This window comes from Synchytrium microbalum (genome assembly GCF_006535985.1).
Source record: "Synchytrium microbalum strain JEL517 chromosome Unknown SmJEL517_scf0032, whole genome shotgun sequence".
NCBI classification, from domain to species: domain Eukaryota; kingdom Fungi; phylum Chytridiomycota; class Chytridiomycetes; order Synchytriales; family Synchytriaceae; genus Synchytrium; species Synchytrium microbalum.
The window spans coordinates 210,085-235,032 of record NW_022158381.1 but is presented as its reverse complement, the minus strand read 5'-3'; the positions used below and the strand labels follow the sequence as shown (position 1 = coordinate 235,032).

Here is a 24,948-nt window from a genome sequence, read left to right as displayed (position 1 = left end):
CCAGTATTCTCCGCTCTTCCTTTCACATTCATCTCCCAACGCAGCTTCGAGTGTAGTTTGAGCTCCTTGCCAAGGAGATTTGAAGAGGAGGAGGATGCTAAGGAACGGTCAGGTCAATAATGGAATTTCTGCGACGAATCGCGATTCGATTGTTTCTTACAGTGGATAGAAAAAGTCATATGTAGCTCCAATATACCACTTTTGTTTCACATGACGAGCCATATTCGATCGGACCTGTGATAAAAAGCAAACGTTTGAGGAAGACCCCAAGCGAAAAAAGACAATATTGTGCGAATGCATGTCCCTACCACTCCAGGATGCACGGCAGCCGTCACTATCTGATATTTTCTGAAAAGTCTTGCAGTGATGGCACTGTGAAGGATTTGCGCCAGCTTTGTATTCGCATACATCTGATCTAAGTGGACAAATCAATGTCAGCAAAAAGACCGCAAACTGCATGGAAAATATGCAACTGCACGTAAAAACACTTACGAGCTTCATAGAGATTCCACTCCTTTCCTGGAAGTTGAACTGCAAAGTTGGATACATCCAAATTGGATACACCATGTGAGCCACTCGAGACATTTATGATTCGACCAGGAGCGCTCTTCTTCATGACATCCAGTAATAGGTATTGAAGCAAGAAATGGCCTATGTTGAACAATTATCAGTCTGCGGCGCAAAAAAAAAAACTAGAAAACTGCTACAGAATGAACTTACTGAGGTAGTTCACTTGCATCATGGTCTCAAAGTTATCTTCGGTGACAGCTCTCTGTGGCATGATGACGCCAGCATTGCAAATCAAATAGTGTAAGGGTCTGCCAGATCTCTTCCATCGGTCAGCGAATTCGCGGACTGACTTTAGGCTCGACAAGTCGAGTTCTTCTTGAAACAGCATGTCGGAAACGTTTCTATAATGCTGTCAAGAGTCAAATATACCATCCGGGTGGCTACAACATACACAGACACTCACTCTCCACGACTTCCCAGCTGCTTGTAGAAATCCCTCATAGCATTTGAATAATTTGATGATGAACGCTTGCCAGCTATACAGACTCTTGATCCTTGGCGTGCGAATCTAAGAGCAGTTTCAAATCCAATTCCAGAGGATGCACCCGTGACAATAGTTATGGTTCCCTTCAAATCGCGAGTAAGAGCCTGTTTGCTGGCGGTTTTGCCAGCGACCCAGTTCCTAAACATTGAGCCCAGGATCCAGGCCACAATTGACCAGAAGATCGCAGGTTGAACTAGAGCGGTAAAGGGAAGAAAGTTAGGGCCCAATGGTTTCAAACATGATGGTCGAATTGTGAGTGTTTACTGAAAACCGATCCAGCTGATGTGCCGGTCATGTCATCAACTCTTCGGGCAGCCCATGCCAGGTATACGTCCACTTGATGGAATTGCCTGTACACCATCTCTATATATTCTTCGAACATGGTGACCAAATGTGCGAGCCTGAAAGTTATGGATGGAGAGATCAGAGATTAGATTATAGGGAATGAAATAAAGATTTTCGTCAAGATCTTTAGAGAGAGTTTAGTTCGAAACGTGCTAAAAGTGCAGCATGTAACATCGTTCATGGAATAGACATTTGCCAACAAAAACGTAAACAAAACAGCGAGAATAACGTGTCAATTATGTTCATTCGATGACTTACGCGTAGTAGATGCTGTCCGTACACCCTTCTTCCAATGTTTCGAACCTCCTCCTTCTGAGCTTGAATTGTTTGGGGTTTTGAACGAAAACGAGGCAGCTGCTAAAAGGACAAAGAACTTCAGGCGCCTACGTTCATATATATGGTAGAAGTAAGATACCGAACATATGTAGTTGTTTGCATCGTGTTTTGGTGGAAAGCAAGCGTGACCTGAACATCCAAAATCGTCCTCTAGGAAGACAAGGTCTCGCACTCTAGCTTCATACGAGACTTACTATCAGGACTTCTCAAGAAGATTGCTCTCTCCTCATTTGGTGGTCGCATCTTCCTGACTATCTTGGTCATCGTCATCGTGTTGAGAGTTTAGATTTGGACTGATCTCTCGAATCAACGACTTCGATGGCTCTGTAAACAGCATGAGCTCTCATACCAATAATATGACACCATTGAGGAATGCAGCTACTACCCTACTGGCAGCACTGGACCAACTCTTCGCTTCAAATGAACAACCCACAGCAACAAAACGACACGCTCTTGTCGGCCTATCACTCGATGGTAGTTCAAACAGTGCATACAGGCTACTGAAACGTCGCTCATCAGAACAAATGGCTAGTAGGAATGGTAGTTTTATAATAGATCCAACTCCACACCCTTCGACTCCTGTTGGAATGTCTTCATTCAGCTTCCCAAACATACCCGTAGTCCAGCCACTAGATACGCCTCGTTTGAAACGTAAACTAGAAGAAGGATCTAGTGGTAGCGAGATCATCATGCCCAATGCCAAGATGGCTCGAATGTCGTCCTTGTTGGCTGATAGGATGGCTCGCTCGCTTCAACTCAACTCTAGTGATGCAGAAGAATCCATAAATCAGCCAATGGAAGGTGATGAGGAGGATGAGTATGCATCTGGATTTGACTCACAGGAAGATGAAAGTGACAACTCAATGCAAGTAGGCGACTCGTATCATGGCAGCACGAGAAGATTTGTGCAATTCAAACGTAGAAGGAGGAAGCCTAGTGGAAGTGGTAAATCACCGCTGCCAGACAAATCACCCTCGCTACCACCGCGATACATCTCTAATTATAATGGAACTCCTGACATTGATCTTCTGGCACAGAGAACACTCAGCTTCAGCCCTCCTGCACCATCAACATTTACGATTCCCCCCGAGAAAGCTGAGCAGTGGCATGAAAGAAGACGCCAGTTAGATGTAAACTTGGATATCCTACGAGGAGGGTTATCTAGAGATGCTTTTGAAGATGTGCAGTCATTGCTCGAAAAGATTATAGTAGATGCAGAATGGCTAGCGGGTGGGAATGTGGACGCTCTCAGTGTAAGTTCTAGAGAATGATTCGCCTTGTCTAATTGAAGGTTTGGCAATCTGGATTTGACGAAATAGTCGAATCATAAGACGTCCTCGAGAGACTGTTTTTGTGCCCTGCATTACTTTCCAATCTACTCCAAAATACTCACAGGCCCTCTTCAAAAAGGACTTGGTACCTTCCTGGAGGACTTCGGTGAACTTGGTCGAGACCTCGATATCTTATATAGAAGTTGTTCAAGATATGAAGAGAACCATAACCATGTCTCCAACATCATTCATGACCCACCAAATATGCAATGACGTCGAAACAGTCCGAAACTTCTTAGATTCAAAGAGAAAACTAGGGTGGGAAACTGCTTTTCGCTATGGGGCTCTCGCATGGCGTGTAGCAGGTCTTCCTGTAGACGATGGCTTGCTTCGATCTGTGAGATTATGGCTGATGAGGGTTGGCAGTGCCATCATGAAGGCTGCTGAAAGTCAGGTGATGGAGGCCAGTCAAAACATCATGGTAGATACAGACACACCTAGTCAATACGAAGTAGCACCCAGAGACATAGAAAAGGTTGCTGCAGCTTTACTCGTCGCTCTCGATGTTATAGAGTTTGCTCCGGGATCTATATCTGTAGAATATCTGGAAACCGCATACTCGTTGGCTAGTCTATATGCTTCAGGAGCTGCTAAACTTACTACTGAACGTGGATCTGATGATCGACGTGCATATAGTAAAAGGATCTCCTCTGCAATCGTCATGAGTGTATACACTACCTTTTTAAAGATCCTAGATGCCTTGTTTATCTTCTCACAAAGTGGAACCATGCCAGATGAACCCGATAATAGCGGTGAATCACCAACGTCTTTAGTATTGCATGGTATCAATCCAGGTCATATTGCTCTGCAAGACAAACTGTCTTCCTCACTTGTTGAGGCTGGTTTGAACTTGTGTGAATACACTGGGTACTTGACAAGTAATGCTGCTTCTAGTGGTGGTGGTGTTAGTAGTATTGAGCCATCTGATAGTGGCATTGCTGGTGGTAAGGCATCGCTCGTATTGGCATTGGCCTGTCGCTATGTATCGAGGGTCGTTGATATTGCCGTGTCGTCGAGTAATATGAGTAGCAGGGAGGATGAAGAGTTACGTAAACGTGCAAAGGCAAGTATGTCTGGAAATCTATATGGAGTTTTTTTTTTTTTTTTGGCCTGACACTTTTCACTTTTAGAATCTGTTGGACAAGCTACCACCAGAATCATTACTATAAGCTTGAGAAACACAAAAACCTCATCATTTGTGCGTACATAACTGTATTTTTCACTTGCACTACATATACAACTGCTGTACAAGAACCATATGGCATGTGGTTTTTTGCAGTCACTTTACTATCAAGACAGCACAAGGGCAGTGATGAAGGACATGATCAGAGACACTTCCCATCACCAATTTCTTCAATGGTGACAGTCCACGTGCGCCCATAACCAGCAATTCTGCTTTTCTCTTAGAGAGAATGTTATGAATGTCTGACATCTGGACGGGCAAAAAAAAAGACATGGAAGACATCGTACTTACCTCAGTAGCAAAATCCACAATAGCATCCCTCGCATTATCAGCATGTATCGGCGCCAACTCATAACTAATCTGCCCAGCAAGTGCATGTCCCTTCACCACCTTTTCGCATCCCTCAAGCACTTGTCTGGCTTCTGATTCAGCTTGTCCGATTGCTTGCTCTTCACCGCCGATTTCTGGATCTGGTGCGAATGACTAATAGACATATAAATCGAATGCGTCAGATGTGACATGCCATGTGATTTTCAAAACCATGAGCAGGCACCTCAACAGCAGCTTCCAAAAAGTCATCCCATTTCATCGGTTTGCCCACTGATAGTAGGATGATATGGTCTGTTTCTGGTTTGAGACATTCGTCGAGAAAATATTTGAGTGCTTTTGTGCTTGTTTCTGAACCGTCCATTGCTAAAGATTGTGCAGGGAATGTTTGTTAGTGATGGAATATTAATGATATAGCTGCTATGACGTGTTATGTGAGGTTCGTGAAGGATGCAGTTGATGCACGTTTGGTATTGACAGTTCAAGCATGAGTGAGACAAAAGAAGCAAGTTATTACTCACAAATTACAATGTTTCGTCTGGTTTCAATTCCTGCAGCCATTTTATTCAGCTTGAAGCTTGTCTTGTTGGTTTGGAAGTTGTTGGAAGCGTTCGGCTTTTTCGAAAGCGCCAGGAGTCATTGTGACCAGTCAATTTGAACCATGTTTGCATATTTCAGTATGTGAGCAGACGGAAGGTTTTGTTAGTATTTAACGTGTATTCGCAAACGTGAACTCGTATATCTTGCTCAAAGATGATATGCCAGACTCGAAAATGTGAAGAAATCACGATATTTGTTACTTCAAATCTCCTAAAGGTTTACATGTCATCTAGATCCTAGATTCTGTTATTTATATAGCGAGACCTCATAATTCTCCTATTTGGTTATGGAGATTGGTGATGAAACCTGGAGTGTTTGGATTGTCTGAAAATTTTGGAGTGGACGCAAGTCAAAATACTAGGCTATTGAACGCATTTCTGAGCTCTTTAAAGATCGCTGCTGTGAGAAAATACGATTATACAGCTTGACACATTGTCCGAATTGACATCAATACTTCCTCAAAGAGATATCTGTCAACTTGAAGGTCTCAAAATCTCCGATATTAGCCAATATCATGCACAACCGACAGAGTCCTTCTAACCACACACAGACTGATCATCGCAGTACTTGTATCGAAGGAATGTTCGCAAACGTCGTTTGGCAGAAACTAGATGATTGAACGCCGATTATTTTAAACTTTTCAAAATGGGAAGCATTCACCTCACACCCAAAGACCATACGAAACGAAAAACAAAAATCATTTGTGCTTGTAGATGAGAGAAGATAACCATTTGATCGCTTGTGTAGCTGAAAAGCGGCTAACAGAAATGACAAAAGGACATCTTTCCCCCAGGTTGACATTGTCTATCTCAAACGATTAAACAGTCCAATCTACTACACGGCTACAGCCCCCATATCCATACAGTCGTCTGGACAAGAGGGGCTACAAACTTTGACAGCGACATCCTTGTTAAACCAACACGAACCGCCTCCATTCGTCAACAACATTGAAGGCATTCTACTTGCTCGCTTAGCTCAGCTGGTTAGAGCGTGGTGCTAATAACGCCAAGGTCTACAGTTCAATCCTGTAAGTGAGCATGTGTCTTTTTGGAGTCGCGGATACTTGCACAAAACTTTCAACATCCTTTTTGTGACAGGCTGTCGATGTTTGAGAGCAGTTTTGATATGCAAATATATGTGGCATGCGTGTAAATTTGGCTCCCTCTTGATGCAGAACATCCTCCGTTCGTGGGTGCATGCTTTGTTTTGAAGCTTGTTGAGCGGAGTTGAAGCACGCCTTGAAAAAAAAGTTGACGGAGTTGCGAGTTGAGGCATAAAACGCTGACGATCAGGAACTCTGGCACTATTTTTAATCTAGAATGTCACGGTATGGACCCTGGTACGGAAGCCGAGGACTCTGTCGGTATCCATCCAGATAACTTAGCTTGGCCATCAGCATGGCGATCAATACATGTTATCAAACATAAATCCACTATATTCGCCAATTGGTCTTGATGTCTTGCTACAGCGTGTAGTGTTTAGCGTGAAAGGTGACCTCGTTTGTAGCGGCTGGCTGGTGATTTCAGATCCTTATTGTTGTATATATGATTCCTTGCTGTGACGAGCTTCAACCTAGAAAAATCACGCTCCTTGCTGGTGTTCGGTATAAGTACGCCTCCATTGAAGCGATTTCGTGAGTAATCTATAATTAGATTAAAACACTTGTTGCACTTCGAGAGCTTCAGACACAAGATTCTTAAATCAAACACACAGATATTATGATCTTCCACAACCCTTCAGCTTACAGAAGGACAGCTACTTTCATATACCAGTATAGCTGAATGAACAAGGAGATCCATGGTACGACGCGTCAAAAAAAGCAAGTATTGACGAGCCTGCACTAGACAATATGAAATCGAGTCTTCTCATAAAGATCTCATTGGTACTTGCGAGCAGCCCCGTTGGTGTTACAAAAGTTTCTCCCCGTAATAGCTCCATGCTCCATAAGCTTGGACAAATCGGTAACATCCGTTCCGAACATATCCCTACTAGGCACCACCATTATCAAACAAGACTTTGCTTGAATTCAGAAGACCTAGACCGAGAATGCTTCAAACAATCTACCAAACTGGTGTCTCTTGGATTAAACTGTCTACAAGAACATGTAACACCTTCAAAAGCTCCGGATCTCGTTTCAGAGTTGGATTATCGTAGGCAAATTAATTTCACTCTAGATTGATGAGAGATTTGTAGCGGTTCTAGTTCCAGCTCGACCAATAGTCCACACAACTGGTGACCTCTTAATCTAGTCCCCTGGTAGTAGAGGTGAAAGGTCCTATTTCATTCATAGTTCATCATAGATAAAGAGGCAAACAAAAGTTCTCGTACCCAAGATGCTCGTCCTTGATCTTGATCATCAATCTGTAGTCCATGCAAGAGCTGAGATTGCCCAAAGAGAGGAAAACAGCCTTCGTTCTTCGTCCTGCTAGCTACGTCTGTACTGGATTACGTTGATTACAATACGATCCAAGTCCTGATGAGCAAGCCAATATGGTTTGGAATCTTTCAGTTCGAGATTTGAAGCCGAGAACGAAAGGAGGCCGATTGAGAATCGTGCAAGTAGGCATTCGACATATCGCCTTTCGATAATAGAGTACTGTCCTTACTTGAGCCAGCCGATATACGACATATTGTGTTTTGAGGCAAGTTTGTGAAAAAATGAAACTGTTCAAGGCTTTGTCCATAAGAGGCCCAAGGCTGAGACAATCAAGATAAACCGGCAGACAGTATCGGTATCGTGCAATTGCACATGATTTATTTGGCAACTTAACTAGATCTTGACAGCTCATCTGGATTTGATTCTTGTTTGCTTCGCGACGAGCACAAAGAGGGAATCCGAAAAAATGACAACTTCATCATGTCCTGAACAAAAAAAACCTTGCTGCTTGTCATAGAATGCGTTTGCAAGCACAACAACATAGCTCCTCCTTCCAACGAGTCCTTAGTATCACTGAAATCCAAGCATCGAAGATTGACTAAGAGAGACACTGTCACCAAGAAAGACTTATTAAGGTCGTGAATTGAGTAAAGGGGTCAATGACTGACTTCATCAACTTCAACTTGGGCAGAAGAGTCAAACACGAGGAGCATGTTCCGTATGAGAAGACAGCAGAGAAAGCATTGGGGATCTAAAACTCCCGAAGAAAGCAACTGCTAGACCAAAAAAACTTGAAGTGGACCACCTGATTAGGCCAGTTTGCCCTAGAAGCTCCACTAAGTACTGTGACATCTCGGCATCTCAAGTATCATCAGAGCGATCAGTCGAGCAGGCGTAGCAGGTAGAATGCTTTAAATCTTTGTTCTACTATTCCCCCTTCTAAAGACAAACCAAAAATCACCTCACACAACGATGCAAACAAAATGCCCATTTCCTCCCTCCAAGAAGAACCAAAAACCCCCCACAAAATGGTGTCGTCAATAATGAGGCGTTGTTTGATTCACTATACACACACAACTACTATAAAACCACCCCTCAATTTTTTATAAATACCCAACAGCCTGTCCAACTTTAATACTCTGTCCACTCTCCAAACAGAATCTAAATGTCTTGGGCGCCTCAAAGACTAGGGCAACAGTACTTCCTAGCTGGAAACCACCGACTTCTTGGCCCTTTTTGAGTGGCAGATGGTCGAATATGCGTTCCGAGTATGTGCCGGGTATGGTGTTTGAGTCTACTACGTTTGTTCTTAGTGTCTAAGAGATATGATGGATGTTAGCAACTGAGGTTTTCTGGGTCATAGAGCATCGAGGAATAAAGTAGCCGCGCTTCGTTTTACTCACCTCATCAAAATTAATCTTGATAGACCCGACATTAGTAGCACCAATAGGAATCATTGAAAACATGCCATGCTTCCAGTTACCAAGCAGCACGACTCGCTCGTTAAGTACAAAGAGGTTTTGCATTAGACTGACTACTTTTGGTGAAACTGAAAACAATTCACCTATATGGTAGTACTACTCTTCAGTTCATTTGTTTCAAAGGGTTTAAACGCGAGAAGAAGGAAAAAGAAGAAATCTCGACAAACACCATCATCTTACCAGGAAAGTGTCTCCTCTTCTCAACCTTCCACTCCGTAGGCGAATGAAACCTATGATAATCACCAGGCGCCAGATACACCACTACGAAAAAGAGCGCCTTGTCACCTTCCATATGAAGTGGCTTCAGCGGCACATCTTTCTGATCACCCATCATCCTCTCCAATGAATAGTCTACGCTATTCACATTTGCGAAATGGGCTTCTGATATTAGGTGTGATGATGTATCGTGTTCGTTTACCATAGTGGTATCTGATGTAGCTGTTTGGGTATGTGGGTTTGGCTGGTTTTGTGATTTTTTAGGTTTGCCGAGGAAGGCATCGAGTGAGTATGTCATTCCCTTGATTTGCTCGACGCGTCTGTCTGTTACGATTCCGAAATTGAGGACTTTGCCATCTGCTGGTGAAACCTATCAAGCAGTATGTATGTATGAGCACATATGATGCGAGTTTATCAGAATTTTTTCTTCCATTTCCTGCAACATACCACTTCAGCCTCAGGATCAATAACCCTCGCACCCGGCTTAAGCTCCCGATAAAAGAACGAAGCCAGGTTTGGGTATGTGACTAGATTCGGTTCAAGCGCTTCATCTAGATTACATCCAAACGCTCTGGCATATAATCCATAAAGTGGATTCCGTAACCATTTGGGTACGATAAGTTCATTCATCTTGCCCCATAGACGTGATATGGCGCGTAGCGGTAGTGTTCCGTATAGTTGGAACTGTGATAAACGTGAGTGGAGTTAATGAGGGAGAAAAAAGACAACCCAAAGTGGTGATAGCTTTGACATCTGAACATCCTCAACACTTCATTGATCTCAGCACACAAACACTCATACCTGCCATGGCCCAGTAACCTCAATAAGATTATCGGCGTCATCACCCTGAACACCACCATTTTCAAGAGCTCTCAGTCTCTTTATACGTCGAATTTCTCGGTTTCTAGCATGCATCAATCCAACAACAGCAATAATAATAAGTCCAAGTGCAGTAGGAATGGGTCTCCACACGATCTTTGTAGTATCAAAGTTTTCCTTTACTTTTTCAAATGTTTCTACATTAACATACGTGGTTTTGAATGTCAGCTACAGGTTACAATGTAATGTCGAAACAGGGAATAGAGCGGTGCGTGCATACCTTTCTGAGACTGTCTATAGCGATTCCATGCTGAATTCCATCTAATCTGGTGTTGTAAATTGTGTTGAAAGTGCTGCTTGAATGGGTTTAAAGGAGACGGTGTATGGTAATTAGGATGTATCAGAGATCGAGAGGGAAGATGCAAGCGATGTACAGAAGACTGTCTCATACGAATATTCATATGACGTTTTTGTTTGGTTTGGGACTTGACCTCATCTGCACCAGTTGGGGTTTTTGTCAGGTGTGTGACAATTTGGCAGGCAAAAAAAAATTAGCTAGGCATCAATAAACGACCACATTTTTACGTGTTCCTGAGTAGATCTTGATTTTTTTATGCGTCACAAATCATATCTAAATTTCCAACCCAACGAATCCACAAAATCTCATAATCACACAATTATTGCATAGCAAACTATTGTTTCCGTTATTAAAGTCCCATTTTTATATACAAAGCAAAAGCTCTCTGTATCAAAAATACAAACAAAAGCAGCACCTTCTCACATTCCCTAAATACATCAATAGGGCAAGTAGAATGTCCCTTTGTTCGATGGATATCCCAAAAAGCAACTCCCAAGAATCGTCCAGCAAGTGTTTAGATTGTACAATAAAATTGATTTTGTGTCCTAGCAGTAACCTCCACCACTATGTGTGTAAGAGAGAGATGTTGGTGAGTTTATTTGGTTGGCCTCGACTTGATGTTTTGCTCCGACCCAAAACAATCAAAACAACATACGTCTGCACTATGGTAACTTGTATATCATCATCTTGTCCAAGTCCCAAATCTTGTAGTGTGCTCTTGCCAGTGATGAACGTCCCATTGTGGCTAAACCGAAATGCTTTCTTATCCTGTGTGTAAGAGGGAGCCACTGTTGTAGTGAAATCTGTCAGGACGGAAGAGCCATGTGCTGATCAAGACAAACCGTCGTAGGATGCTATAAGAACAGGGCAAGTAAGATCAGCCAAAAAAGATTTCAACACAATGGTCAAATAGGTTGTGCGCTCCTAGGTACCTTGGTAGAATGCCAAATATCAATCACTTTCTGGAATAAAGAAGCTGGCTTGACTTTCAGCTCTTTACATGTGCCGTCGTGGTAGTTAGCACCATCGCGTACTACACATTCCAATAGCAACTGCGAACGTACGACAAGTCTCATCAGCACCAGGCCTACCGCAATATTGTTTGTAAGTAGGTTATATAGCGAGAAAAGGATAGACCATCGCTAGTTACCCATTCATCCTTATGGTGAATGATTCGCCAGCATTTCCGTTTTGTGTTTGTCTAACATGTCGATGATGATGTGAGTTGAGGAGTAGTTCTTCAATGAATTCAATCAGTTTGAATGGCTCAGTAGATGTATACCGTTCTGGAGACTATCGAGTTGATGTTTGGTCAGCTAAATGTTCACTGCGATTTACGACACACCGGAACTTGTAAGCTGAAACAAGGAAGAACGAATGATGAAGATGATGCTTACCTCGCTTTGCGTGCTTCTTCCGCGCCTAGCCATCGTATGAACTATGCTGGTATCTAGTATTAAAGGGAGCTTGCTTCCAAAAAAAATAAACTGTTTTTGGCTTTCGACATAGAATGTGATCGCAAAGCAGATAAACTTTAGAGGAATGTCAAACAAGGACACGTTTTTGCATCGTTATAGATTATGAGATGTATTCAAATTTCGGATATTATGCATAGGCTCTATGTCTAAATTTCACAAACCATTTGCTAGACTGCGCTTCAGCTACAAGCTTATAACTCGAAGCTCGTCATTTGACGCGCTTTTTCGTCCCAGATGACTGATATTACGATCAAATTTTGAAGAAAAGCCTATTTCTGATGATTTCAGCTGGTACCTCCACTTCAAGGTTGCTACTTATACCACACACCCTAACAAGATGTCTCAAGGCAAACCAGGCGTTAAGCATAACTTCATTCCTCGTGATGGTAGGCGTAAACGTACACGGTTCATTAGTCTCCAGTCTCGACTCACTGAATTCCTTTGTTAGGTATTATATATGGCACCCCGATCATGTACGGTCTTAGTGTGCTCCCAAGCTACTTTCTGAAGAAGGCCGTTGCAGAAAAGATCTTCTTCCCCATGCTCAACCGTTTGGGTATTGGTATGTTGTGGCGATTGAGTTTGTGGGACATCAAGTGCCGCGTTACATGGTTTTTGACGGTTGTGTTTCTGAAATTGCTTTGTGCGAAACTGCTCAGAACCATGGTGTTGAGCGAATCCAGTTGCTCTTGTCCCGATCGTGCTGGTTTTCGTCTGGGAACTCTATGTTGCTTTTCGCCAAACCTAACGGTACCTTCAACCCCACGTAATAGACCTCAAAGCAACTCCAGGTCTCGCTCTCCTCAGTATTGCAGTCCTCACATACACCATTACACCTTACGCAAACAATATCGTTGCCACATCAAAGACAGGACCAGGTGTCGACAACTCTACTCCTCGTGAAACCCGGTCTCAAGCTACTGGTCTTGCATTACGTGCTCAATCTGCACATGCCAATCAGGTTGAGACATTCCCATTGATTATCTTGGCTGCTTATTTGAGTAGTGAGGCTGGTGTTAGTTTGGAGAGTCGTGCTGTGTGAGTTATACGTGTGATGTCTATTGTTGATGTTGTTGGTTGATGATATCCATTGCTGTGATTGTCGTTGCACAGCATTCATTCGTTGAACTAACACTCGCCATTACCGTAATAGTGCCTTGACTTGGATTGCTTTAATGCGATACGTCCACACAATCACATACTACAGTGACTATGATCTAGTCCGAAGTATCTCGTGGGCATCTGCTGTATACGAGTGTATGGGTCTCATCTGTGCTGCTACCTTCTAAGAGAGTTGCGAGGGAGTACAGTACTCCTCTCAGAAACACCCAGCTATTAGTTCTGTTCCAGTTGTATTGTATGCGATATTTGTTCACTTGCTTCCAATATCTATTTATATTTTAAATGTCTCTCAGTTTAGGCACTTGCTTCCAATATCTATTTATATTTAATATGTCTCTCAGTTTAGGCGAAACAGACTGCATCGGCGAAGAAAGAAGAAAGAAGACGTGACTTTCATACACTAGAGACTTGACATTGATCTCCGAAGTGAATTAGTCTAATTGACATTTTCACCCGGTATATAAAGGTGGCCTTCGGGTGCCAATATCTCAACGCGGCAGTTATTCAACACTTTAAAAAACGCACACAAGCTTATAGATATCAAGTAGTAACAACATGGCGTACCGCAAACCAGCAGCTCCTAAACGTAACTTGGTGCCTCAATCTGGTATGCGCTGTAACGGTTATCTTATGCTTGTGGGAGCTTGTACTCAAACAGTTCATTTTCAATTTTTACAACAGCACTGATCGTGGGCACTCCACTTATCTATGGAGCCAGTGTCCTAGTCAGCAATACGCTGAAGCTACGCACTGTTGAGAACATCCTGTTTCCCTTGCTTAACCGTTTTGGTGTTGGTATGTCATGTTGCATTGAGATGACGAGAATGTTAGGGAGAGTTGTTGGAATTGATTTGTATGAATCAACCAGAGCAATCAATTTCCGTCCTCAATTATTCATAGGCCTCAAAGCTACTCCCAATTTCGCCCTCCTCACCATCGCAGTCCTAACATACGGGATCACTCCATACGCAAACAATATCGTCACGGTGTAAAAGATGGTCGTGTCGCGTCAAAAGCCCACCGATAGAGTATCTCGTCATTGTCGTCGGCGAGGCTGCGCCGCAGATACTCTATCCCAATAACCCAACGCATGTGTTATTGACTTTCCCGACCGCTAATGCCATTAACGGTCGCAATTGACGTGATTCGTGATTATTAATTGTTATGTAATAATTCTTATTACACACGGCATCATCAGCCGGCACTGGCTATGACAACACTTCACCTCGTGAGCTTCGCAAAGGAGCTACTGGTCTATCCCTACGTGCTTACAGCGCCCATGTAAATCAGATGGAAACCATTCCATTGATTATCCTGGCTGCGTTTTTGAGTAGTCAGAATGGTGTTGGTGTGCAGACACGCGCTGTGTGAGTTTAAATATGCTAACGGTGTTGTTTTGGGATGGCTGTGCAGGATCAATGTTGACTAAAACGCGATTCTTTCTATGTTAGTGCCTTGACGTGGATTGCTTTTTTACGATACATTCATACTGTTGCTTACTACAGTAACGTTGACATCGTCCGAAGTATGAGTTGGATGGGCGCTGCACATGAGTGTATTAATCTCATCCGTGCTTCCCTCTAAGAAAGTCGAGGATTGACAATTTCTTCCAGAACAGACACATCAGTAGCTTTGTGCAGTAGCTGTATCATATGTGATCTGTAGTCAGTTGTCTAAAATATATTGCTAGATCTGTGTGGTATAACTTTGATCCTGTCATTGAGGAGGTTTTGTTATATAGTAACGCATCGTATTTCTGTAACTTTCCCAACTTTCGTAGATACATAGCATATTGCTTGAAGGAGTGAGTTTATATGACCGCTGCACGAAAATCGCGGTTCAACGCGTGGTTTGGCCTAGTCTTTATTTTGACCTAAAATATTATTGATAACATTCATTCAAAACATAAAACTGCGCATTCAACTTGCAAAGGATTGCAACATAAAATAGCTCCCATTTCTTAGAGCCTCGACTCAAGAGACAATATCTTTTCACACATACAAGGACCCAAACCGGTCCCCATCCAAACACCACTTTTCTACTGGGACATTGGGATGGATTTTCAACATTGACTGTCTCGCGTTTATAGCGGAGGAGGAACTTCTACTCGTTGGCGCCAAGCACAACGTTTTATTACGAGGATAGTGGTTTCTCATGTTTTATTATTAGAATAGTGGTATATTCCGTATGAATATAGAACATAACTTCAATAAATGTCGAATTGCTAAGAGGAGTGTGGATGAGAGTGCCAGACGCGTCTTTTTACGTGTTTTGCACAGGCTAACAACTGACAGTACGCTATTACTCAACAGTTCTACGTCCATTTTGGGAGCTTCATCGGGCAAATTCGTAATGCCATCCTAACTCTTGCAGCGGCATCTCTGGTCACACCTTCCACCCCACAACTAAAGCTCTATAAAACCAACCCTAGAACCAACCATACCAAAGATGTCTCAAGGCAAAGCAGCTGGCAAACGTAACTTGATTCCTCAAAATGGTATGTATATGCTACTGCTATTCCATCTTGAAACTTACTCATCCGTTTCCTTTACCGTTTTAGTCATCATTTTGGGCACTCCTGCTCTCTATGGAGTCGGTATTTTAACGTCCTACTTGCTCAAAACTCGTACCGTCGAAAACATCTTGTTCCCACTCTTTCGATATGTCGGCGTTGGTATGTCCCCAATGTCGTGTACATTTTGGTGGAACATTCAAAAGCTTCGTTACATGGTTTTGGGGTGTTGTGTTTCTGGAATTGTTTTGTAGATTATTGCTCAGTATCATTGTCTCGATTGTTACTCGTTGCCCGTGTCGGAAATGGGTCGTTTTTCGCCGTGAGGAGTATACAACGCTAACATTTGTCCAAAAACACACACTAGACCTGAAAGCAACACCAGGAGTCGCTCTCCTCAGCATGTCAGTCCTCACATACGTCATCACTCCATACGCAAACAACATCGTTGCTACATCAAAGACTGGACCTGGTGTAGACAACTCTGCTCCTCGTGAAACCCGTAATCTAGCCACTGGGCTTGCATTACGCGCTCAATCCGCACATGCCAACCAGGTTGAAACCTTCCCATTGATTATCTTGGCTGCCTATTTGAGCAGTGAGGCTGGCGTCAGCTTGGAGTCTCGTGCTGTGTGAGTTTGGCTATTGTGCTTACTATCGTCTGTTCTGTTGTGTTTGTGCAAGGTATATTCTCTCTGCTTTCATTGTGGACTAACACCACTTCTTGATAGTGCCTTGACTTGGATTGCCTTGATGCGATACATTCACACTATCGCGTACTACAGTGACGCTGGTACCATCCGAAGTATCTCGTGGTTGGCTGGTGTATACGAATGCTTGAGTCTCATCCGTGCTGCCATATTCTAAAAAAACCGCAATTGTGGTTTGTTGGTCTTAACTAAAAACAGCATTTGTAGTTTGTTAGTCTTGGCTAAATACAGCTTGCAACTCGAAACAATAAAAACTATCATCGATTAACACTTAATATTTATTATTATGTTTATTGATGGCTGTTATTGTATACTAAACAAGGGATTACAAGAGATTCATAACACATGGTCTAACTACACAAGTCATTACACCCACGGTGTCAGTCTATCAATCATATGCTGGATAACGTCCTTACATCCATACCTCCCATCTCTAACTATAATGCCTCCGTGTACGACTGGATGATCTGTCAGTACATCAAACTTGTTCAGACAGGGCAGTGAGTTTAGGTGTGTTAACATGTACGTCTGATGAGGATCAGCCTTTGTTGTAACATCGGGTCTGGTGTCAGGTGTAGTATCAGGTTCAGTATCAGGTTTGCTACTACTAGATGGTATCCAGCCGTTAACATTCTTCAGAAACCATAGTTTAAGGTCGTAGTATAGTCCCCATAACGGTACATAGAATATCCTAAGGGTGGCTACTCGTGTGGCTTGCTTTCTGAGTACTTGGAGCTCCTGTATCTGTGCGGCTGTATACTTGTCACTCAAATTAAATATTGGTGGTTGTGATTCCAGTTTGCTACCAGCAGGCGCGACAATAGATGGATACTTCCCATTCACCACTACACATGCCTCTTTAGTAGCATACGGACTGACCATCAACGGTGGTGTGATGGAAGCTGAATAGTACGGCACTACAGTGTCGCCACGTGCATTAGCATATACATCCAGTGCCTTAAACTTTGATAGTCCCTTCATAAACGGTAGATTTGGATCCGACATCTTGACCAGCAATGGCGTATCACTATCATCGAGCAGGGTAACCTGTCGGCCGGTAAACGAGACACAATACCGTATAAATCCATTTGTTATGCTTGTTACTATGCTGTTTCCTTGCCATTCCACGCCGATGTGAGGGCATGCTACAGACACGAATGTTATAGGTGTTATGGTGTCAAAGAGGCCTTGAGAGTATAGTTTTCCAATTGCGTAGCGAGTGTAGAGACCTTTTTGAAAGAAAGTAGTGTCAAAATCGAGAACAGAAACAGAAAAGGGGATTTAGTGTACTTGCCGCCCATTGAGTATGTCAAAAAGGATATCTTTGTGACTTTTGTCGACGTGCCATTGAGTTGCCTGATTTTTTGAGTTACGAGAGTTGAGAGACGATCTCCGCAGCGATCTATTCCTTCCACTATAGACCGAGGTGGGGTAAGTAAACAAGTGTTGTTATTGTTGCTGTGGTGTAATCGAATGCCAAACACAAGTGTTTGATACGTACTGGTTGCCAAACCAGCAGAGACCTCCGAGTTCAAGACCACAATGCGGTCTTTGAATGCATTTGAGAATTGTGAGACGAGGTAATTCAAGTGTTTGGTATTGCCAAACAGGCCGTGCTGACATACGATGAGATGCGTCATTGCGGGTTTGATGGAGAGGTAAACTAGAGCAGTGGCAGGAAGAACGTCTTTGAAAATGAAAAGGATATAAAGTTGATCGTGATAGGCAAAGCAATGTCATATGTCTCGTGTACAAGCGACATGGCTCTCGTCCAATCACGTCGTCCGAATATCACCACTTTTCAAACAATCACAACATTCGACATTACAACAACCATAGCAATAATAAGCAAAAATGAAGTCTACCAATACCTTATTAGGCTTTCCAAACGAACTTCTAGAGCAGGTGTATATCTATTCTAGTCCAGTCCCAAAGTCGTCCACCGCAATTATTCAAAAGGAAGATAAGTGTTTGCCGCCGTTGGCTAAAACTTGCCATACGTTATTGGATATTTCTCAATCTCCAGGTATAATATATTCATGCTAGATCACTATTTCATTGTTATTTTGCATACAATTCTCTTCTAATGCCAACATCAAAATATTCCAAGTGGTGCGGTCAAGACAGCTACTACGAACATATGGCATTGGCGCTCCCAAACTAAACCTCCTCGAAAAATCTAAGACCCGACCATGGCATGAAGTCCTCCGCGATCCTCGCTTCGACAGGACGTGTGTCATTGCAACTTACCACCTCGGATACCACGTCGAAAAGGGCTTCTTGGAGGTAGCCGCTGCTTTCGCCGTAGAACACGACTTCTCAGATGTATTACAGGCGCTGCTACTATCTGAACTACCCGACGATATACTAGTCGCAACGCTAGATGCATGTGCCATTGAAGGTCGCAGAAGCCTTATACAACTGATGTTAGCTAGTGGTGTCAAAGTGGACACGTCATCGGCACTCGTGCTAGCTATAAAGAAAGATCATGATGATATTGTTGATTTGTTGCTAAACCACAACACGAAGAAACCAGTGTTTGGTTTGCCACATGCTTGTAAACGTGGCAGTATGTATCTCGTGAATAGGCTGCTGGATGCTGGTGCTGATGTAGCAGAGAATGATCAATTGAGTATTTGTGCTGCTGCTGATTCGGGAAGGGATGATGTTGTGACAAGGTTGTTGGGTGTTGAGGGTGTTGATGTTAATGCGCGGAATGGGTATGTGTGGTGATGCAGAAAAAAAGCCACTGCTTTTAACACACTCCTATTGATGCAACTTAGGTATCCACTACGATGGGCCGTTACATATGGTCACTTGGCTGTCGTCAAGACACTTTTATCTAGCCCCAACATCATGCTGGATCGACCAACTCTGGATGCTCTGCTTGGGATTGCTAGAAAGCTGCAGCTGAATAGTAGCGAGATTATTGAGGCCTTGGATGCTAGATACCAGGAGCTGGCTAGACCTGTTGCTACGGTAGCGCCACAATAGGGAGTAGGAATGGTCTTGTGGAAGAAGTGAATAGTTTGCTCAAGTTTTTAAATTAAGTTGTATTTTTCTCGGAGAATTGCAGAACACGTATGATTTTCGGTATTTGGGTACTTTCTAGTGTCTTTGATTCGACTTTGGTCGTTGGAATTTTTCAAAGGTGAACTATGCCAAATGAAATGATACGCCAGCTGGCAGACGTTGCGGAGCAACCTCATTCTTTATCCTATATAGAAGTTCCTTGAGCTGAAATGACTTATTATGCCATGGGTATGTTGTTCAGCTCGTCATGTCCTGTGTTTCGGGTTTACGTAGGATACCATATCCACGGATAAGATTGTCAATTGAACTTGAAGCTAACCATACAATTTAATCATGCCTTTCTAGAATAAAATACCCATGACATTGAGGTGGCAAAAGTCTTGTGCATTCCACTTTTTGAACATTCTTTTTTTGGTTTTCAAATAAGCACCAAAATCCCCCGCTCAGATGTCCCCATATGGGATCGATTGTAATGCCAGCACGTAATACCACAGTGGAATATCCCATTCGACTGTTTACGATGATGATCGAATGACCTCTGTATTTATTTGGATTTTGTTTAGCCATTGATGAACCAAAGGTAATAGTTATCGATACAATTTGAATTTGATTTCAAGTGTTCAACGTGCAAAGGTCTTGTTTGCCGGTGAAAAGACTGTTTGCATCGCTTATGGGGATTACAAAGGGCAACAGGCCATCAATTGTCGTTGACGGCTGTTTTGTGTGCTGGTGGTAGTTACTAGGTGGTTATACGCGGTGGCTTCCCCGTCACATCATTGATTGGTGAATGGATTGCTGGTGAGGTGGTGAGGTGTTATAGGAGAGCGACGAGGAAGGATGCGTGGAAGAGTAGAGATCATGTCTCAGCAGACAGTCGAGATTGTTTACTTCGCCAGTTTCCCGAGACAGATGGGGCTGCTGCTCACAGTCCTATGTGATTCTCGTTGTTTCTGGGTCGCTGTGTTGATAATTGCTTGTCCCAATCATCACCAACGCTCTAGGCGTCTGAGTCTCTGCTGTGACCTTTTTTTTTGTTTTTGTGCGAAACCTTCATGGGAATGATACAATAACCATTTCTTTACGCTTTAATAGGATTTGGAGTCGCTAAAGTTAACGACTCTTGGATATGATCAAGAACGATTCGCGTGTGTGGCGATTCTCCAAGTCAGCTTGGTAGTTATATTGCAAGTTGAGTGTGTCGATGGCTACAATACGTACATTTAAGTAGAAACGCTGGCATCTCAATACAGTGATCGGTAGATTTTCCCCAACAATTGTGTATGCATTTTATCAATGGTGGATTCTTTTGCGACAATAGGGTAAAGAGAGGGGATGATTGAAGTTGATGTGAGGATAAGCGAATAAGATACTAAACGCTGCTGATCGCGTTCGCATGTCTTCATCTTGATTTTCAAGTGGAGATTTGAATTAATGCCGAATTCGCTCAGCCTCTTGTGTTGCTCTCTCTCAAAATCAGTCACATGCGGGAAGAAAGAAGCTGAATCGAAGCAATTCGCAGTAAAACATCTTATAAGTGCAACTATTTGGATCAATCATGGGTAAGCTACCACTAGTTTTTATGCTCCGACCGCTCGCTATTTGTCTATGAACTGTTTTCTAACCAGAATTATCCACTCTTTTTTGAATAGCTTCACGTACGTCGGTTTCTCGCGAAAAGAAAGGCTAGTTTTCGGCTAACTTTGAACGTTTTAACTTATAGAGCAAAGCTACGATGTCATTGTCGTTGGTGCAGGTAAACGGTCGCTGCATCCTTCATTGGAACATCACTAAAACCCCGATTGTTGAACTTGAGAGATTAAACCAACACTTTGTTCATAATAGGCAGTGCAGGATGTGTCGTAGCAAACCGTCTGTCTGAGGATCGACACCTCCAAGTCCTACTTATTGAAGCAGGACCAGACCACAACAACAACTTTCCTGGTGCAATCATTAACTTGTAGGTACTTTCATGTTGTTGGATCTGTATGACATCTATCTGCATTGGTCTACGTTGATCTACATGGACCAGTAGTTCATTTATCTTGGAGCAATACACTGACTTGATGAAACACCGATTAGACCTGGTGGTTACGCCCAGATTCAAACTGGACAATATGATTGGAATTTCTATACTGAAAAGCAACCTGCGACAAGGAGTCGTGTTCATTTCTGGCCTCGTGGTAAGGTAAGAAAGAGCCTGCTGTACTAATAGTTGTGGAAGCCTGTAACAGGTTTTGTTTTGCTCCAATAACAATAACAACTCAATAATCGGAATTGTCAGGTCATGGGAGGCTGTTCTTCTATCAATGCCATGCTATGGGTGAGTGCTCTTGTTTGATTCTCTTTATCATTCTCTTTGAATGTCAACAGGCGGTGAAACTGGCGAACTCATGTCAATCTGATTTAAAATTAGGTACGATGCAATCCTGAAGACTATGATGAATGGTCTCGTGATTTGGGATTGGACGGTTGGGGATGGAGCACTGTTGAACGTAAGGGAAAAAACAACCAGCAGCAGTGACTAGGGACGATGTTTTTGATGCTTGACGAACGTTTAAATAAATTCACTAGGGTACTATAAGAAACTCGAAAAATATAGCATCCCTACGGAAGAACTTGATCCTGGATGTCATGGATTTGATGGTCCTTTAGGAATTTCTCGAACTGGTGGTGGAATCGTCAATCCATTATCTACTGCCTATGTGAAGGCAGCTGCTCAGGCTGGTATCGGTTTAGGAAAAGATGGTGTTACTGATCCGTAAGCACCTCGTGTAAATAGCTCTTTTATCATCACTGGCTTGCAGTTCTAATCCTTTTTTTTGGTCACATATTATTAGAACTGCACCAAAATCTGCCGCTCAACTATCACCATTCGGAATCGACTACAATGGGAAAACTCAATTTGGATCAGGGATATCTCAGACGACTGTTTACGAAGGGGATCGAATGACTACTGCTCGTGGATACATTTGGCCATTGATGGACAAGAAGGCGAAAACTTATAGATCCAATTTGACTGTGATGACTGGTGTTCAAGTTACCAAAGTGCTGTTTGAGGGTACAAAGACTGTTGGTGTTGCCTATGAGGTTAACAAGAAGCAGCAGGTCATCAAATGTCGAAAGGAGGTTGTTTTGTGTGCTGGTGGTAAGTACTCTTGCAATGCTATAAAACAAATCATTGTCCTTTACAAAACGACACCCTCTCTCTTTTTTTAGCTGTACAAACTCCTCAAATCTTGATGCTATCTGGTGTTGGAGCTAAAGCTGAGCTTGCTCAACATGGAATTCCAGTTGTTGCTGATGTACCAGGAGTCGGAAAAAACTTGCAAGATCGTAGGAATATATTCAAGCGTCGTTGTTTCTCCGTCCTTACTGACATCCAAATCTTTTTTTTTCTCAACAGACTTGTTTGCAGCATCACCCTTCCTAGACCACTCGGGCAATGCCTACGTAGATGGAGAAGTAGGATTACTCGCAACGGGGCTCTACCAGTACCTCAAAAACCGTACTGGAGTATTGACCACATCTGCTGTACAAGCTTTGTCCTTCTTCTCGACAGAAGGATATTTGAACCGTTTACCGAAACTCAATCGTACTCGTCCGCCACCACCGAATATGGAGATTCATTTCGTGCCTGCTACGTTCGGCCCTGATATGGTCAAGTTGTTTAAATTTGCTGTAAGTATACGCCAAAAGTTCTTTTCTGCCTCGTCTTAGGATTTGGCTTTACTGGAATCGCAAAAAAATCAACGATGGACATTCATGGATAGTCAGTTAAACAAAATCAGACTCCACTCATCTAACAAATCTAACACTCCACATAGACAACCGTCGTAGAACCACTCGGCGAAGTTAAGGCCAACCAAAAATTCGACATGAAAAGCCTCCGTGAAAAATCCCACTTGATTCGAATCTCTGAAAAAGGTGGTAGCGTCCCACGTTTCGTATTCCCACTAGTCTCCCTCATCAAACCACAATCTCGTGGTACTATCTCTCTCAAATCATCAAACCCATTCGACGCACCCGTAATCGACCCGCAATACTTTTCAGTGCAGGCCGATGTAGACGACATGGTTGATGCATATGCACAAATGCGAGTGGTTATGGATTTGATTACCAAGAATGGATATAAGATGCAGGAATGGACTGATGAGGGGATTGTTGATGAGGTGGTGCGTGTGCAAGGGGTTAGTCGTGAGGAGGCTTTCAAGAGCCGTGCGTATATGGAGGAGCAGATACGTAGGACTTCTGTTACGATTTATCATCCGTAAGTGGTTTACCATTGCTGAGTATCTATTATGCAAACGTGTTTCTCAACGCTTTTTTCCTCAGAGTCGGCACATGCAAAATGGCCACTTCAGATGATCCAATGGGTGTTGTAGATACTCATTGCCGAGTCCGTGGCGTCTCAGGCCTCCGTGTAGTGGATGCCTCTGTTATTCCAATCATTACGGCAGGAAATACGAATGGACCAGGTATTGAATACTCTTACTGCACCGCTTCTTGTTGGTGTTTTCCTGCTCTATAGGACTTGGTGGCAATTCAACTTCTAACGCATTGTATTTTTGTATAGCTATCGTTGTAGCTGAAGTGGCGTCGGACTTGATCAAGGGTGATTTGAACGCCAATGCCTATACCACCAGCCGTCTTTAAAACGATTACTCTCTTGTTGATTCCCAACCTCTGTCGTTTTTCCATTTCATAAAAAGAATAGATTTCATTGTTGAAGTACACATTCTACTGTTGCAGTATACTCAAGTATTTTGTTGAACGGCAAAAGTGTGATTTCCCGTGTGCTTTCGTGTACGACGCAAATCGAGCATTCACCAACAACAAGCTTTATAGAAACTAAGTCAAGCCATGGACGCTCGTAATCTCGCTATAGTCAAAGAATGGTATGAGCTGCTTTACTATGCGTTTGCGAACGTTGTGTGTACATGGGTCGAACCGAACGTATTGCAAACGTTTCTGTTCTTTAGGATCAAGGATCTTAATTCCCGGAACTTCCAGCTCACCGTAACGTCGCCATTCATTAATAATGCGAAATTTACGTGAAAGTAATCCATTTACTCGATTCACTAGCATGCAGCAGACAACCTGACATACAAAATCATGCCTTCCTCGGTCGGCATGAAGCCAATGACCAAGAAACAATGGCTTGCGTCTCACGTAGATGGCAAGACTTTTGAAAAGGTCACTGTGCATCCTGTGCGGTTCACTGCTACTGCTCAGACTGTGGTCATGGAGGTAACATTCGCGTGAATCCATGAAAGCTTTGAATGTGTGTTAACGGTACTGGTGTATAGGCTACGTCGACAGGAAAACTGACAGATGGCAGACCTTACGGACAAGAATATATCTTTGTGTTTAATTTCAACTCGGAGGGCAAGATGACTGAGATTATTGAATTTTTGGTATGTGTGTTTTCTGGGTTAAGATTCAGGTGGTGTCACTGACGTGTTTCTGTTTATTAGGACTCGTTCTATATTAAGTCATTGTTCAATAAGGTTACTGTCTCCCGATTGTAGTTTCGTTGAACTTAATCAACGAAGCTGTCGGATGTTGGCTTTTATTACAGTTTTATTATGCAACATGAAAGTCCAACAGGAGAGACGGTCGGATCCTAGGTATTAATGCGCGTATACGATGCATCCAAACGCGGTTCC

General features: G+C 42.9%; 2 protein-coding genes across 2 annotated transcripts; one reads left to right on the top strand and one right to left on the bottom strand.

Moving 5' to 3' along the window:
- Positions 1-8,656: 8,656 nt before the first annotated feature.
- Positions 8,657-11,857, bottom strand: SmJEL517_g04595 (phosphatidylserine decarboxylase; the record flags this gene model as incomplete). Its single annotated transcript, XM_031170523.1, has 12 exons — positions 8,657-8,869; positions 8,957-9,117; positions 9,215-9,620; positions 9,698-9,934; positions 10,052-10,297; positions 10,350-10,395; positions 11,083-11,195; positions 11,270-11,281; positions 11,360-11,421; positions 11,492-11,514; positions 11,578-11,720; positions 11,825-11,857. The coding sequence occupies 12 exons, from the start codon at positions 11,855-11,857 to the stop codon at positions 8,657-8,659; spliced, it is 1,695 nt and encodes a 564-aa protein (XP_031023516.1).
- Positions 11,858-20,837: 8,980 nt separating this feature from the next.
- SmJEL517_g04594 (uncharacterized protein) lies at positions 20,838-23,935 on the top strand (the record flags this gene model as incomplete). Its single annotated transcript, XM_031170522.1, has 14 exons — positions 20,838-20,841; positions 20,932-20,937; positions 21,003-21,035; positions 21,125-21,239; positions 21,362-21,467; positions 21,564-21,602; positions 21,696-21,774; positions 21,854-22,040; positions 22,120-22,427; positions 22,499-22,615; positions 22,686-22,960; positions 23,107-23,549; positions 23,615-23,757; positions 23,856-23,935. 14 exons carry the CDS (start codon positions 20,838-20,840, stop codon positions 23,933-23,935), a joined length of 1,935 nt encoding a protein of 644 aa, XP_031023517.1.
- Positions 23,936-24,948: the final 1,013 nt, after the last annotated feature.